This window comes from Rhinopithecus roxellana, chromosome 11, assembly GCF_007565055.1.
Source record: "Rhinopithecus roxellana isolate Shanxi Qingling chromosome 11, ASM756505v1, whole genome shotgun sequence".
Classification (NCBI taxonomy): Eukaryota; Metazoa; Chordata; class Mammalia; order Primates; family Cercopithecidae; genus Rhinopithecus; species Rhinopithecus roxellana.
In genome coordinates, this window is record NC_044559.1 from 63,953,972 (window position 1) to 63,968,274 (window position 14,303).

The following is a 14,303-nucleotide window of genomic DNA, read 5'->3' on the forward strand; positions in this document are numbered from 1 at the left end:
CTGGGTGGCTAAATAATCTGTACACTAAGCCCTCATGACATGCAATTTACCTAAATAACAAACCTGTACATGTACACCTGAACATAAAATAAAAGTTAAAAAAAAAAACCTGCAATGAGATATGATCTTACCCTTGTTAAAATTGCTTATATCCAAAAGACAGGCAATAACAAATGCTGGCAAGGATGTGGAGAAAAGGAAACCCTTGTACACTGTTGGTGTGAATGTAACCTATTATAACTACTATGGGTAACAGTTTGGAGGTTCCTCAAAAAACTAAAAATAGAACTACCATATGATCTAGTAATCCCACTGCCAGGAATATATCAAAAAGAAAGGAAATCAGTACATCAAAGAGATACCTGCACTCCCATGTTTATTGCAGCACTATTCACAATTGCCAAGATTTGGAAGCAACCTGAAGGTCCATCAGCAGAAGAATGGATAAAGAAAATGTGGTACATTTACACAATGGAGTACTCTTCAGCCACAAAAAGAATGAGATCCTGTCATTTGCAACAACATGGATAGAACTAGAGGTCATTATAATGTGAATTAAGCCAGGCGCAGAAAGACAAATTTTACATATTCTCACTTGTTTGTTGAAGCTAAAAATATTAAGACAATTGAACACATGGAGATAGAGATTAGAATGATGATTACTACAGGCTGGGAAGACTAGTAGTGGGGGAAGTGGGATGCTTAATGGGTACAAAAATATACCTAGATAGAATTAATAAGATCTAGTGTTTGTTAGAAAAAGAGGATGACTATAGTCAACAATAATTTATTGCACATTTCAAAATAACTAAAAGAGTATAATTGGATTGTTTGTAATATAAAGATACCTTCTGTGTGGCCACAAAAATTTTTTTAAATAAGAATTGGCTTAAAAAATGCAGTTTCCTGGGCCCCACCCTAGACTGATGGTCAGATACCTAATGTCAACGAAAAAAGTCAAACTCTGTAAAACATTTGAAGAGATTTATTCTAAGCCAAATATGAGTGACCTGTGGCCTGTGACACAGCCCTCAGGAGATCCTGAGAACAAGTGCCAGGCTACAACTTGGTTTTTATACATTTTAGGGAGACATAAGGCATCAATCAATACATGTAAGGTGTACATTGGCTAGATCCAGAAAGGGGGGACGATTGGAAACAGGGAAGCAGGGCAGCTTCCAAGTCATAGGCAGATTCAAAGATTTTCTGATCAATGATTGGTTGAAAGCGTTATTATCAATAGAAAGGAATGTCTGGAGACATTCAGTAGAAATTCAATAGACAATCAATAGAAAGGAATGTCTGGGTTGTGGAGACCAAGGTTTTAGTATGCAGATGAAGCCTGTAGGTAGCAGACTTCAGAGAGAATAGGTTGTAAATGTTTCTTATAACACTTGAAAAGAGTGTGTTCTGGCTGGGTGCAGTGGCTCACGCCTGTAATCCCAGCACTTTTGGAGGCCGAGGTGGGTGGATCACCTGAGGTCAGGAGTTCAAGACCAGCCTGACCAACATGGTGAAACACCATCTCTACTAAAAATACAAAAATTAGCTGGGCGTGGTGGTGGGCGCCTCTAATCCCAACTACTCGGGAGGCTGAGACAAAATAATCACTTGAACCCAGAAGGCAGAGGTTGCAGTAAACTGAGATCATGCCACTGCATTCCAGCCTGGGCAACAAAGTAAGACCCTGTCTCAAAAAAAAAAAAAAAAAAAAAAAAAGAGTGTTTTCTATTAGTAATTCTAAAAGGAAAAAGGGTGTAATGAGGCATATCTAGCTTCCCCTTCCCATCAGTTTTCAGGTTAACTTTGGAATGCCGTTGGCCAAAAGCAGGGGTCCAGACATGTGGTTGGTGAGTATGGCCTTAGAATTTAATTTTTTGGTTTACATTAGGAATGCTTCCACATTCTCTCAAACAAATTTTAGTAACGGTTTTGAACAATGTACTCTGGCTCAACCATTGCAGTTCTCAAGCTGTTAGGTTTCATTTTCCTCCTCCTAACGATTTTAAAGTAGTTTCACTTTCCAGTTTCCTTTTCCTTCCCCTAAAAGCAGTTACTCAAAACATCAGCTGATGCGTGCCCTACTCTCCCACCCCTTTATGTAGTTCCTTCAGTGTTTACTTGAGGCAGACAGGAAGACTTCTGAAGAACAAATCAGCCTGGTTACCAGCTTTTTGGAACAGCAGAGACGCAGAGAGCAGTCATGAGGTCAGTGAAATAAGAATGCAGAATCATGCTTGTTTCTGAGTGCAAATTGTAAGTTGAGCTTCTTACTATGCGGGCACGTTCCTGAATTGTCCTGATGTTTATAGATTCAATATGTCTTTATCAGTCTGAGCATTTATAAGATGTTTGAGGGTTTTTTCCCTGTGGCTTTTTTTGGTGTATACACAGGCTCCTTAAGTTTCTGGAACTGTTCCCTATGGAACTATATACGAGGGAGGCAGAGTGGGGAATGCATCAGCTCATGTTTCCTCCCTGTGTGCAGCTATTTCCTGTGATGAGAGGAAGGCTTGGCAGGAGCAGTGTTTTTCACTCAGCCACAAACTTTGCTGATTCAAGGGTAGACCTAAGGGAATTACTCTTTTGGGGCTTTTCTGTTATTGTCATTTTGCTTGAAAAGATTAAGTCACAGGCCTTTTGTCTTGTAATTTTAAAAGGAGGAATTTATTTTCAACAGATATTGTGAAAGATATAATCAATACCGCAAACCCATTCATGAAAAGGGCAATTTTGTCCTGAAACATTGCATTACTTTAGGGTGGGAAGTGCAAGAAACAATTCTTACAAATGAGTGTTTTTGTCGATTCTTATGTAAAAACAAACCCAAAGTTTAGCACTTATTTTTATTGATGTAGTGAATGCTGGTCAGCAGCAGAAAAGAATTTCTCCTCAAAAGTGTAGTGACCTAATCTCTTATCTAAAACTGTTCTAATCTCTAATGATGGAAAGCAGATCAGTGGTTGCCTGGAGATGGTGGGGATTGAGTAGGAAGGCTCCCAAAAGAATCTTTTGGAATCATAGGAATAGTCTATAGGGAGGTAGTGGTGGTGGCTACATAAGCATAAACATTTATCAAAACTCATCAGACTATACACTGAAAATGGGTGCATCTTATTGTATATAAAGTTAATCTCAGTAAACTTGATTTTTAAATCAATTTTTAAATATATATGTTGACCTCCTAGAGTTCTTCAGGGGATAGCACATCAGGGAGAACTAAGAGAAAAGGATGCCTTTCCCACCAAGCATCTCCAGGGAAGGAGTGAGGAAGTGATTGCCAGGGAGGGAAGACCCCATCAACCATTCAGGGGGACAGAAAAGGAAAACTGGATTCCCTACCCTCTGCCCCAAGGACTTGAAGATGCTCTGCAATGTCATGTTTGGGGATGAGATGGGTAAGAGGAATTCACTGCCAAATACCTCAGGCTAATCCCTTTACGTAGAATAAGTTCCTGGTCAAGAGTGATGTTAATTGTGTCTGTGTTAATGGGGTTGACCAGAAGCCAGGCACTACCCAGCATCTTAGTAATCAGCTTGTAGGGAATGTTTTACAGGGTCCTATCTTTAGGTGTGTCTATAGCCACTGACCTGAGGAGGTCTGAGGGGGGCTCTCTGAACAATGCTGGACTCAGGTTCACATCAAGGTGCTCCTATTTCCAGAGGTTGTAGGAACAGGAAGAGGTTGGGCTGCTCCTCTCCAGCAGTGCTAAAAATTTCCAAATGGGAAAATCACCTGGAGAACTCGCTGGCACGTGCCAGCTGATGGGCATCCTCCTCTGCCCCATCCACTGAGGAACTCTGTTGCCCCCTTTACGCACTCACAAATTCACTTAAAATTATAACACAAATATATGAATACCAGCAATCATGGTGGTAACATTTCTTTGTGATCTGTAGTTAGTGGGCACTGTGTTAAACGCTTTTTATGCATGACTTCATATCACCCTTCCAACAGCCCTAGGAAGTAAGAGCTATTATTTCCATTATTAGCCTCATTTTCTAGATGACCAAAATGGGGCTTAGAAGGGCAAATTACTTGTCCAAGACATCAGGTAGAGAGCAGGTGTCAGAGCAGAGTCATTAATGGAGGCGCCAAACTCTAATGCTGATCATCTGACTCTATGCCCAATGGCCAAATGGTGAAAGATCTTAATGCTTTCAACTACGCTCACTTTAAAGAGGGGGCCAGGGATGGGCTTCCTATCTGGAAAGACTGGGCCAGTCTTTGATGGTTACCCACCCCTTAGAGTGGCCAAAGCCATAAGAGCTGAACCCAGATCTCGGAGAAGGGTGAAAGTGGTTCTCCCCAGGGCATAATTTTCTATCAATTGGATGGAGGGAAAAAGGAAATTCATCCCAGGGCGTTTTAAGGATAAGGAAATGAGGTTCAGTGATGTGACTCAAGAAATATCCCAGAACTAAGCAAAGAGATCACTGAAAACCAGGTGTCCTGTGGTTTTCTTCCCTTCACTCAAGCTTGTCTGATAATGCTTCTTAATTCACCACATCAGCTCCACAAATAAAGGGGAAAACTGCTTTTAAAAATATGTCTACGACAGCACTTCTCAGAATGTGGTACAGGAACTCCTGCCACTGAATTTCCAAGGCACTTATGGAAACACAGGTTTCTAAGCTCACACCAGATTCACTGCACCAGAATCTCTGGGAGTAAGACCATATAATCAGTACTGTCAACATACAATAACCAGAAGGCTCAGGATCCAGTTAAAAGAGTTTATTCCAGCAAAAAGTTGAGGGCGGCAATCCCAGGAGTAGAGCTACACCCAAGAATGGTGAACAGCATTTCCAGTGTAGAGAAAAATGAGGACTGTTTACATAGGCAAACACAGAGGTGTTGAACAGAATGACAGTTTCTGTTGTTGTTGTTGTTTTTGAGACAGAGTCTCACTCTGTCACCCAGGCTGGAGTGCAGTGGCCCAGTCATGGCTCACTGCAGCCTCAAACTCCTGGGTTCAAGGGATTCTTCCACCCAGCCTCCCAAGTAGCTGGGACTATAGGAGCACGCCACTACGCCTGGTTAATTTTTTTGTATTTTAGTAGAGATGGGGTTTTGCCATGTTGGTAAGATTGGTCTTGAACTCCTAACCTTAAGTGATGCACCCACCTTGGCCTCCCAAAGTGCTGGGATGACAGGCGTGAGCCACCATGCCTGGCCAACATTTTCCATACAGAGGAAACATACAGATATACTAATTTGATTGGCTACTATTGATTACAATCCAAGGGAATTGCTTAATATTCTTTTGTAAAGAGGTAGCATGGCTGGCCACAGTGGCTCACACCCATAAGTCCAACAATTTGGGAGGAAGAAGTGGGCAGATGCTTGAGCTCAGGAGTTGGAGACCAGCCTGGGCAACATAGTGAGACCCCATTTCTACTAAAAATACAAAAATCAACCAGGCGTGGTGGCATGTGCCTATAGTCTCATCGACTGGAGAGGCTGAGGTGGGAGGATCACTTGAGCCTGGGAGGCAGAGGTTGCAGTAAGCTGAGATCGTACTACTGCACTCCAGCCTGGATGACAGAGTGAGATCCTGTCTCAAAAAAAAAAAAAAAAAAAGTAACAATCAGAAGGGTCTTTATTTCCATAACATGAGGTCTAGGTTTTAATAAAGACTAGGTTGTCTGAGGCCGGGCACGGTGGCGCACAGTTATAATCCCAGCACTTTGGGAGCCTGAGGCGGGCAGGTCACAAGGTCAGGAGTTCGAGACCAGCCTGACCAACAAGGTGAAACCCTGCCTCTACTAAAAATACAAAAATTCTCCAGGCATGGTGGTGCACGCCTGTAATCCCAGCTACTCAGGAGGCTGAGGCAGGAGAATCACTTGAACCCAAGAGGGAGAAGTTGCAGTGAGACTAGTGAGTCTGGTTAATGTGTAACCTCTCACCACACAGGTCAGGGAGCAACAGTCATGCACCTGAGGTAAAAAAAAAAAACAGTCACATTACGTGAGTCAGTTTCAGGGCTTAACTTTGCCACATAATACATCTGGAAGCTTTTAAAATTTTATTTTCTTTTTACAGTGCATTTTTACAACTTTCAAACCACAGTTTTCCAAATCTGTCTGGAACCTATTCCTGGCACGAGTCCGCTCAGTTTTCACAGATTCTGTTTCAGTTTCCCTTCAAGAGGGATCTTGATAGGGTTACATCAGTTTCACTTTCCTTTCGCCTTTCATAAAAGCACAGACCTAATAGCAGCCTGTTTAGAAACCTCTTCAGCATTTGCTTGGAATCAATAAGCTAAAAATAAAATCAACTGGGACCCCAGCTTTTCAGAACTGCAGGGAAACAGCCATCATGAGGTAAATAGTCCCTGCTTCTCTGATAGGAAACAGAATTTCTTACTTACAACTTCCTGACTTATGCTATTTCAGTGTTTGCTTAGGGATGAAATATGCATTTATCTAATTCAAGCATAAATCTGCCTTACCCATTTGTGCATTTTTATTTCTGTAGCTTTTTGTGATGTATAGAGTCAGGCAGCCAAAGGACTCAGGGAAATGGGAGCTGGGAGCTGGGAAGGGACGAGGCATATTGAGAGATCCTAGAGAGCTCATGCTCATATCCTTTCAGGCAAAATCGGGTCAGTGAAAGCTGGGGCCTGGAAGGAAGTTACTGGAGGTCCAGGTTCATCTTTTGTTTCTTATATTTAGAAAGCCTAAGTCAGAGGTTTGTGGGTTTTGTTGTGATTGTGATTATTTTAAAACTATGCTTGCTTCTCAGCAAATGTGTCAATGATTAATTCAGCACTGCAAAATTCCAATTTATGTTGAGGTCACTTTTACCTTGAAATGCACTTTTTCATAATTGGGGGATATGTCTACCTGAGTTGTCCTCTAGGAGGTCTAGTGACCTGCTAAACCTCCCATGTGATCAACGAACAGGGAGAAAGTGTTGCTTGCAGTCTCTCAAACTGTGGTCTGTGAGTGGCATGAATCATATCAACCTGAGTCTTATGATAGAATGCAAATTTCTAGGTACTGCATCCTGAAATCCTGATTGACTAAAACAGAAATAAGGTCCAGAAACAAACACATATTTAAAGAGGACCACAAGTACTTCATAGGCACACTGAATGGCTTATAGAAGAAATGTCCATCTCCAAATCCTCTCTTCCTTAAATGCATACAAGGCTTCCTGCATTGTATGTGTGTAAATGTGAAGGAGGAAACCCCAAGAGGCAGGAGTGGGGAGGGGTGGGAAGAAGGTTGAAATAAAGCAAAGCTTGTGCCTGGGCACAGTAGCTAAGCCTGTAATCCCGGCACTTTGGGAGGCTGAGACAGGAGGATTGTTTGAGACCAGGAGCTCGAGACCAGTCTTGGCAACTAAGTGAGACCTACAAAAAAACAAAAATAAAATAAAAATGAAGCAAAGCTTGCCTGTTTAAGGGGTATTTTAAGTATGGGAAACTGGCGATTGGAAATCACTGCCAAAAAGGGAAGTCTTCCCAGAGCCTTGCTGCTCACAGTGTGGTCTGAATCTGAGATCCCCTGGGAAGTTCTAAGAAAGGCAACATCCCAGCTTATCTGAATCCAGATCTGCATTTTAAACAGATCACAGGTGTTTGCGTCCATAAGTACATTAAAGTTTGAGAAGCCCAGCTCTGGAGAGTTCCTTCACTTGCTTTCTAAAGTGAGGGACTCCTTGGATTGGGCCTGTTCTGACCAACCAACTGAGCATAGGTCTACCGGAGTTCCTTCAGGTAGTCAGTTGGAGCATAACCAGTACATGTGCAGGACACGCTGCACATGTGCAGACAAGAGTGAGGAAATCCCCACTCTTACCACTTCAAGATGGCCACTTTCTGAAAATTTCAAGATTCTACTCTAGTAATGGCTTTGACTGGGAAGGAGATGTGGTATCTACCCTGGAGTCTGTGAGCAAGACAGGCGATCACGATCTGGGTTAGGTGAGAGACTGTAACTATGTTGATTCTGGGGATTTCCTGAGGACTAGCAGCGCTAACTTTAACTGCTTTTTCTGCAATCCGAGGTCATGGGAAATCTCTTTCTGCACCCAAGGGAATCCTATCTCCCTAAGGTCTTCTACTAGATGCAGACCATCCAGGTAGGACTGGCATTTTTCTCCCCACATTTCATCTGAACTTAGCTATTCTTTTTTCTTTTTTTTGAGACGGAGTTTTGCTCTTTCCCCGGGGCTGGAGTGCAGTGGCCCGATCTCGGCTCACTGCAACCTCCACCTTCCGGTTTCAAGCAATTTTCCTGCCTCAGCTTCCTGAGTAACTGGGATTACAGGCGCCCGCCACCACGCCCGGCTAATTTTTGTATTTTTAGTAGAGACGGGGTTTCATCATGTTGGCCAGGCTGGTCTTGAACTCCTGACCTCATGATCCACCCCCTCACCCCGCCTCGTCAGCCTCCCAAAATGCTGGGATTACAAGTGTGAGCCACCGCGCCCGGCCACCTAGCTGTTCTTTACCAAGTGACTGTAGTCATCATCCCACCTGCCTGCTTGTATTTCTTTAAATATCTGCATTAATTACTATTAACTAACTTATTTATACATATAAGAAGTAGTCAGAATAACTTTCAAAAACGCATATGAGAAATTATTAAGTGAGGAAACCTTGGCAATTGGAGTATTTGTTTTAAGAGGGCAATAGTATTAGAATGCAAACCTCCTGACCTCTGGCTCTGGGCTTCATGTTTCTTATCATCAAGGTCTTAGGCCTTCCAGTCCAATATATTTTGCTCCAAATTTTACTTCAAGGAGAGAGCAGGTATCAAATACCTCATCAAATTGGAAACTTTAGGGAGTAAGGCTTAGGAAAAATCAAGAGAATCAAGGGACCTGAATTCCAATTTTCAGTGGGTTTTATAATCATAAAGCCATATGAGTGGTTGACTATCTTCCTGAATAAATTGCTCCATGTTATCATTAAGTGTCTCAGCCTGGCCAGCTCTGGCATTGGTAAAGCATTGGTGGGGATGGAATATCCCCGAGAGATCCATATTCAGAGCTCTTTCACAAGTCCAGAAATGTTCAGTGTGCTTTTCTGCTTGTCCAACACTTTCTTGAGCAATTGATACCTTCTGAAGCTGATACATGACAAGGTGGAAATATGTTTCATCTTAGAGGGAGAATCTTGAGCTATAAGTGCTTAAAATTTAGTTTGGTAAGATCCCTGGTGCATTGATATGTCAAAGCCCTCTGCCCTCCAAAAAAAAAAAAAGAGAGAGAGAGTGTCATCAGACTTGCAAGGTTGTTTCTGGTTTCGTTGAAGCAAACACAACCAATGTCACTTGTCATTCTGCAGGTCCACTGTATACTCTCTATTAATCACTAGAGTATTCAGCTATTATTTTCAGGCACCTATATGTACCTACAAATCTGCAGATATATTCTATTGATCTGAGACTCACCCTTTCTGTCCTTTCTCCTTCTAACCTTCCTAATTCACCCATCTGCAAAGTTAACTCATGTTTCAATGACTTTATTATGATTTAGTGGCATAACAGATATAAGCAGGGTTGTTCAATTATCATCGTTATAACTTACTCTTGGTATTCATTTTTTAAATAATTGCTAACTTGACTTTTGACTTGTAGTCCTTCATACAGGGTAGTTAGAATCCCCAGGTGAAGCCAAATTGAAAACCCCTAGGGCCAGGTGTGGTGGCTCACACCTGTAATCCCAACACTTTGGGATGTCAAGGCAGAAGGATTGCTTGAGACCAGGAGTTTGAGACCACTCTGGGCAATATAGTGAGACCCTGTCTCTACAAGAAAAGGAAGGAAGGGAGGAAAGAAGGAAATGCCTCTTTTTATTTACAATGTTTTCAATTTATGATGAGTTTATCGGGATGTAACCCCATCATAAGTCAAGGAACATCTATATATAAAGAGATTTATTATGAAGAATTGGTTCACCTGATTATGGAAACTGGTAAGTCCCATAATCTGTTGTCTGCAAGCTGGAGGCCAAGGACAGTTGATGGTGTAGTCCCAGTCCAAGCCTAAAAGCCTGAGAACCAGGGAAGCCAATGGTGAAAGTTCTAGTCCAAGGGCAGAAAAAGACCAATGTCCTAGCTCAAGTATCGGGAGAACCTGCTCCCGATGTTTAACATGGGTTCTTTTCTATTTCCTAAGTGTCTCGGCTGGGTTGAGAAATAAAAGGAAAGAGCACAAGAGAGAGAAATTTAAAGCTGGGTGTCCAGGGTAGACATCACATGTCGGCAAGATCGGTGATGTTCCCTGAGCCGTAAAACCAGCAAGTTTTTATTAGCGATTTTCCAAAGGGGAGGGAGTGCACGAATAGGGTGTGGGTCACAGAGATCATATATTTCACAAGGTAATAAAGTATCACAAAGCAAATGGAGGCAGGGCAAGATCACAGGACCACCGGATGAGGTGAAATTAGAATTGCTAATGAAGTTTCGCGCACGCATTGTCATTGATAACATCTTATCAGGAAACAGGGTTTGAGAGCTGGTAACCTGTCTGACCACAATTTATTAGGTAGGAATTTTCCCATTCTAGGAGACCGGGGCTTATTTCATCCCATCAGCTTCAACCATAAAAGACGGGATGCCTTAAAAAGGGGTCGTCTATAGGCCTACCTTCAGGGCACATTCTCTTTCTCGGGGATGTTCCTTGTTGAGAAAAAGAATTCAGCGATATTTCTCCTATTTGCTTATGAAAGAGGAGGAATATAGCTCTGTTTCGTCCCGATCACCGGCGGCCAGTTCAAAGTTACCTCTCTTGTTCCCTGAACATCGCTGTTATCCTGTTCTTTTTTAAAGATGTCCAGATTTCATATTCAAACACACATGCTCTACAAACAATTTGTGCAGTTGACACAATTACAGGGTCCTGAGGCGACATTCATCCTCCTCAGCTTACAAAGAAGATGACGAGATTAAGAGATAAGTAAAGACAGGTATAGGAAATCACAAGGATATTCATTGGGGAAGTGATAAGTGTCCATGAAATCTTTGCAATTTATGTTCAGAGATTACAGCAAAGACAGGTGTAAGAAATTATAAAAGTATTAATTTGGGGAACTAATAAATGTCCATGAAATCTTCACAATCTATGTTCTTCTGCAGCGGCTTCCGCTGGTCCCTCTGTTCGGAGTTCCTGACTTCCCGCAACACTCAAGCAGTCGGGCAGAGGGAGATTTCTCCCTTCCTCTGCCTTTTTGTTCTATTAACGCCCTCAACAGAATGGAGACGCCCACCCATGCTGGGGAGAGCAATCTGCTCTACTCAGTCAACCAATTCACAGGTTCACGTCTTCCAGAAACAACCTCACATACACACCTAGAAATAATGTTGGACCAAATATCTGGGCATCCTGTGGCCCAGTTCAATTGACATATAAAATTAATGATCAAAGGGTGCAGTGCTTGGCAGTATACATCAGAGTGACCATGTTTATTTTCTCCACAGTGAGGTCACCAAGAATTCCCTGGAGCAAATCCTTCCACAACTGAAATGCCATTTCACCTGGAACTTATTCAAGAAAGAAAGTGTCTCAAGGGATCTGGAAGACAGAGTGTGTAACCAGATTGAATTTTTAAATACTGAGTTCAAAGCTACAATGTACAACTTGTTGGCCTACATAAAACACCTAGATGGTAAAAACGAGGCAGCCCTGGAATGCTTACGGCAAGCTGAAGAGTTAATCCAGCAAGAACATGCTGACCAAGCAGAAATCAGAAGTCTAGTCACTTGGGGAAACTACGCCTGGGTCTACTATCACTTGGGCAGACTCTCAGATGCTCAGATTTATGTAGACAAGGTAAAACAAACCTGCAAGAAATTTTCAAATCCATACAGTATTGAGTATCCTGAACTTGACTGTGAGGAAGGGTGGACACAACTGAAGTGTGGAAGAAATGAAAGGGCGAAGGTGTGTTTTGAGAAGGCTCTGGAAGAAAAACCTAACAACCCAGAATTCTCCTCTGGACTGGCAATTGCGATGTACCATCTGGATAATAACCCAGAGAAACAGTTCTCTACTGATGTTTTGAAACAGGCCATTGAGCTGAGTCCTGATAACCAGTATGTCAAGGTTCTCTTGGGCCTCAAACTGCAGAAGATGAATAAAGAAGCTGAAGGAGAGCAGTTGGTTGAAGAAGCCTTGGAAAAGGCTCCTTGCCAAACAGATGTCCTCCGCAGTGCAGCCAAATTTTACAGAAGAAAAGGTGACCTAGACAAAGCTATTGAACTGTTCCAACGGGCATTGGAATCCACACCAAACAATGGCTACCTCTATCACCAGATTGGGTGCTGCTACAAGGCAAAAGTAAGACAAATGCAGAATACAGGAGAATCTGAAGCTAGTGGAAATAAAGAGAAGATTGAAGCACTAAAGCAATATGCTATGGACTATTCGAATAAAGCTCTTGAGAAGGGACTGAATCTTCTGGATGCGTACTCCGATCTTGCTGAGTTCCTGGAGGCAGAATGTTATCAGACGCCATTCAATAAGGAGGACCCTGATGCTGAGAAGCGACAATCCCATCAGCACTATTGCAACCTTCAGAAATATAACGGGAAGTCTGAAGACACTGCTGTCCAACATGGTTTAGAGGGTTTGTCCATAAGCAAAAAATCAACTGAGAAGGAAGAGATCAAAGACCAACCACAGAATGTATCTGAAAATCTGCTTCCACAAAATGCACCGAATTATTGGTATCGTCAAGGATTAATTCATAAGCAGAATGGAGATCTGCTGCAAGCAGCCAAATGTTATGAGAAGGAACTGGGCCGCCTGCTAAGGAATGCCCCTTCAGGCATAGGCAGTTTTTTCCTGTCAGCATCTGAGCTTGAGGATGGCAGTGAGGAAATGGGCCAGGACGCAGTCAGCTCCAATCCCAGAGAGCTCGTCTCTAACTCAGAGTAACTGAATTGAGACAGAGGAGGAAGACAGAGCATCAGAAGCCTGCAATAGTGGTTATGAAGGGTAGGAAGATAGGAAGATAGGAAGACAGGGGGCCCCAGCTTGGGGTTGCTGAGCAGGGAAGTTTTGCATGTTGCTTTAAGGTAAATTTTTAAAGAATTGTTTCGCATGCTCATTATAGTTCATTAAAGTTATGTAGTCAGAAGGTCTTACAACTAATCACTGGTAGCAATAAATGCTTCAGGCCCACATGTTGCTGATTAGTTCTGAGTTTTCATTCAGTTCACCATATAACCGTCATGCCAGCCCTTCCTGCCAAGGGTCATAATTGGTGACTGCCTAACAACAAAATTTGCAGTCTCATCTCATTTTCATCCAGCCTTCTGGACCTCAAAGATTAACTTTTGACTAACCCTGGAGTATCTCTCGTCTCACTTATGGCTTCAGCCTTGCATGTATGTGTATTCTTGATAGCAATACTGTAATCAGTGTGTATTCTTGATAGTAATGCTACAATAAATCCATACATTTCAACTCTGTTAGAATAGAAGTAATTGTGTGGTTTGTGTATGGGACTATGACAGTAACATTAATTCCCAAAGTTTCTCCTATTAGGAACAGTGGGTAATTGCTAAACCACACTGTACAATTCTCGACATGTCCATTTGAGCCCCTCCCTCAGAATGAACACCCTCCCCCTGCAGCCAGCTTATCCTTACATTGTAGGAACTATGATTCTCTTTCCAGCCTAGGAGCCCCAGCTAAGCCCCGTGCCCAGTTAGCAGCTGCTGCTGTTGACAGGGTTGCTGTGAGCCCAGGAATACCTGAGCAAATGCCTCCCTGACAGAGTGTGAGGGACACCAGTGTGAGGCTGGCCAAAAGGGCAGAGATCCATCCAGGTCTACAGCAGTCCCTTTCAAACTGCCAGAGTCTGACATGGTGAGCTCCATTTTCTTCAGGTTGAAGTCAGACCTGTACAGCAAGGGTCTCTTAAACACATGGGGAATAGTCTCCCTGGACTTTTAAGATTTTCATCTGCAGTTCATTTTTAATTCACTCATGAATGTGATATCTAGTGACAAGGGTGTACACAGAAAGGTAAAACTATATAAATGTGTAAGATGATAATTTGAACACTTTCCTTTTAAATTCCTTATCCCCTAGGAATTAATGTAATATTTGAAATAAATTATGAAATGATTCCCTAGATGATTTAACATCCGGAAACTTGCTTGTAGGTTCATAAGTGGCAGAAAGACTGTGGCCCTAAAGGAGTTCATCTCTCTGAATTTAGAATTTAGACCCTACACCAGGAACCCACAAACAGTTGGCCTCTGGTATTCACAGACATAGTATATGCACCTTGGACCATTTCCAAACTCAAAGATCCAGACCTGCTAGGGATTTTG

The 14,303-nt window shown here is 42.4% G+C and overlaps 1 protein-coding gene across 2 annotated transcripts; it reads left to right on the forward strand.

Moving 5' to 3' along the window:
* Nucleotides 1-1,958: 1,958 nt before the first annotated feature.
* IFIT3 (interferon induced protein with tetratricopeptide repeats 3) lies at nt 1,959-13,441 on the forward strand. Of its 2 annotated transcripts, none has more exons than XM_010379599.2 (2): nt 1,959-2,208; nt 11,439-13,441. In XM_010379599.2, the coding sequence occupies exons 1-2, from the start codon at nt 2,204-2,206 to the stop codon at nt 12,895-12,897; spliced, it is 1,464 nt and encodes a 487-aa protein (XP_010377901.1). In that variant the 5' UTR covers nt 1,959-2,203; the 3' UTR covers nt 12,898-13,441. The 2 variants fall into 2 exon arrangements, with proteins under 2 accessions (XP_010377901.1, XP_010377900.1); XM_010379598.2 differs by having other exon boundaries at nt 2,051-2,256.
* The last annotated feature ends 862 nt before the right edge of the window (nt 13,442-14,303 follow it).

Excerpts from the sequence above, each read along its gene's own strand:
- IFIT3 (XM_010379598.2), top strand. The coding sequence starts at position 2,234 with ATGCTTGTTTCTGAGTGCAAATT. Across the intron at positions 2,257-11,438 it reads CTTGTTTCTGAGTGCAAATT|TGAGGTCACCAAGAATTCCC; the intron begins GTAAGTTGAGCT and ends TTTTCTCCACAG.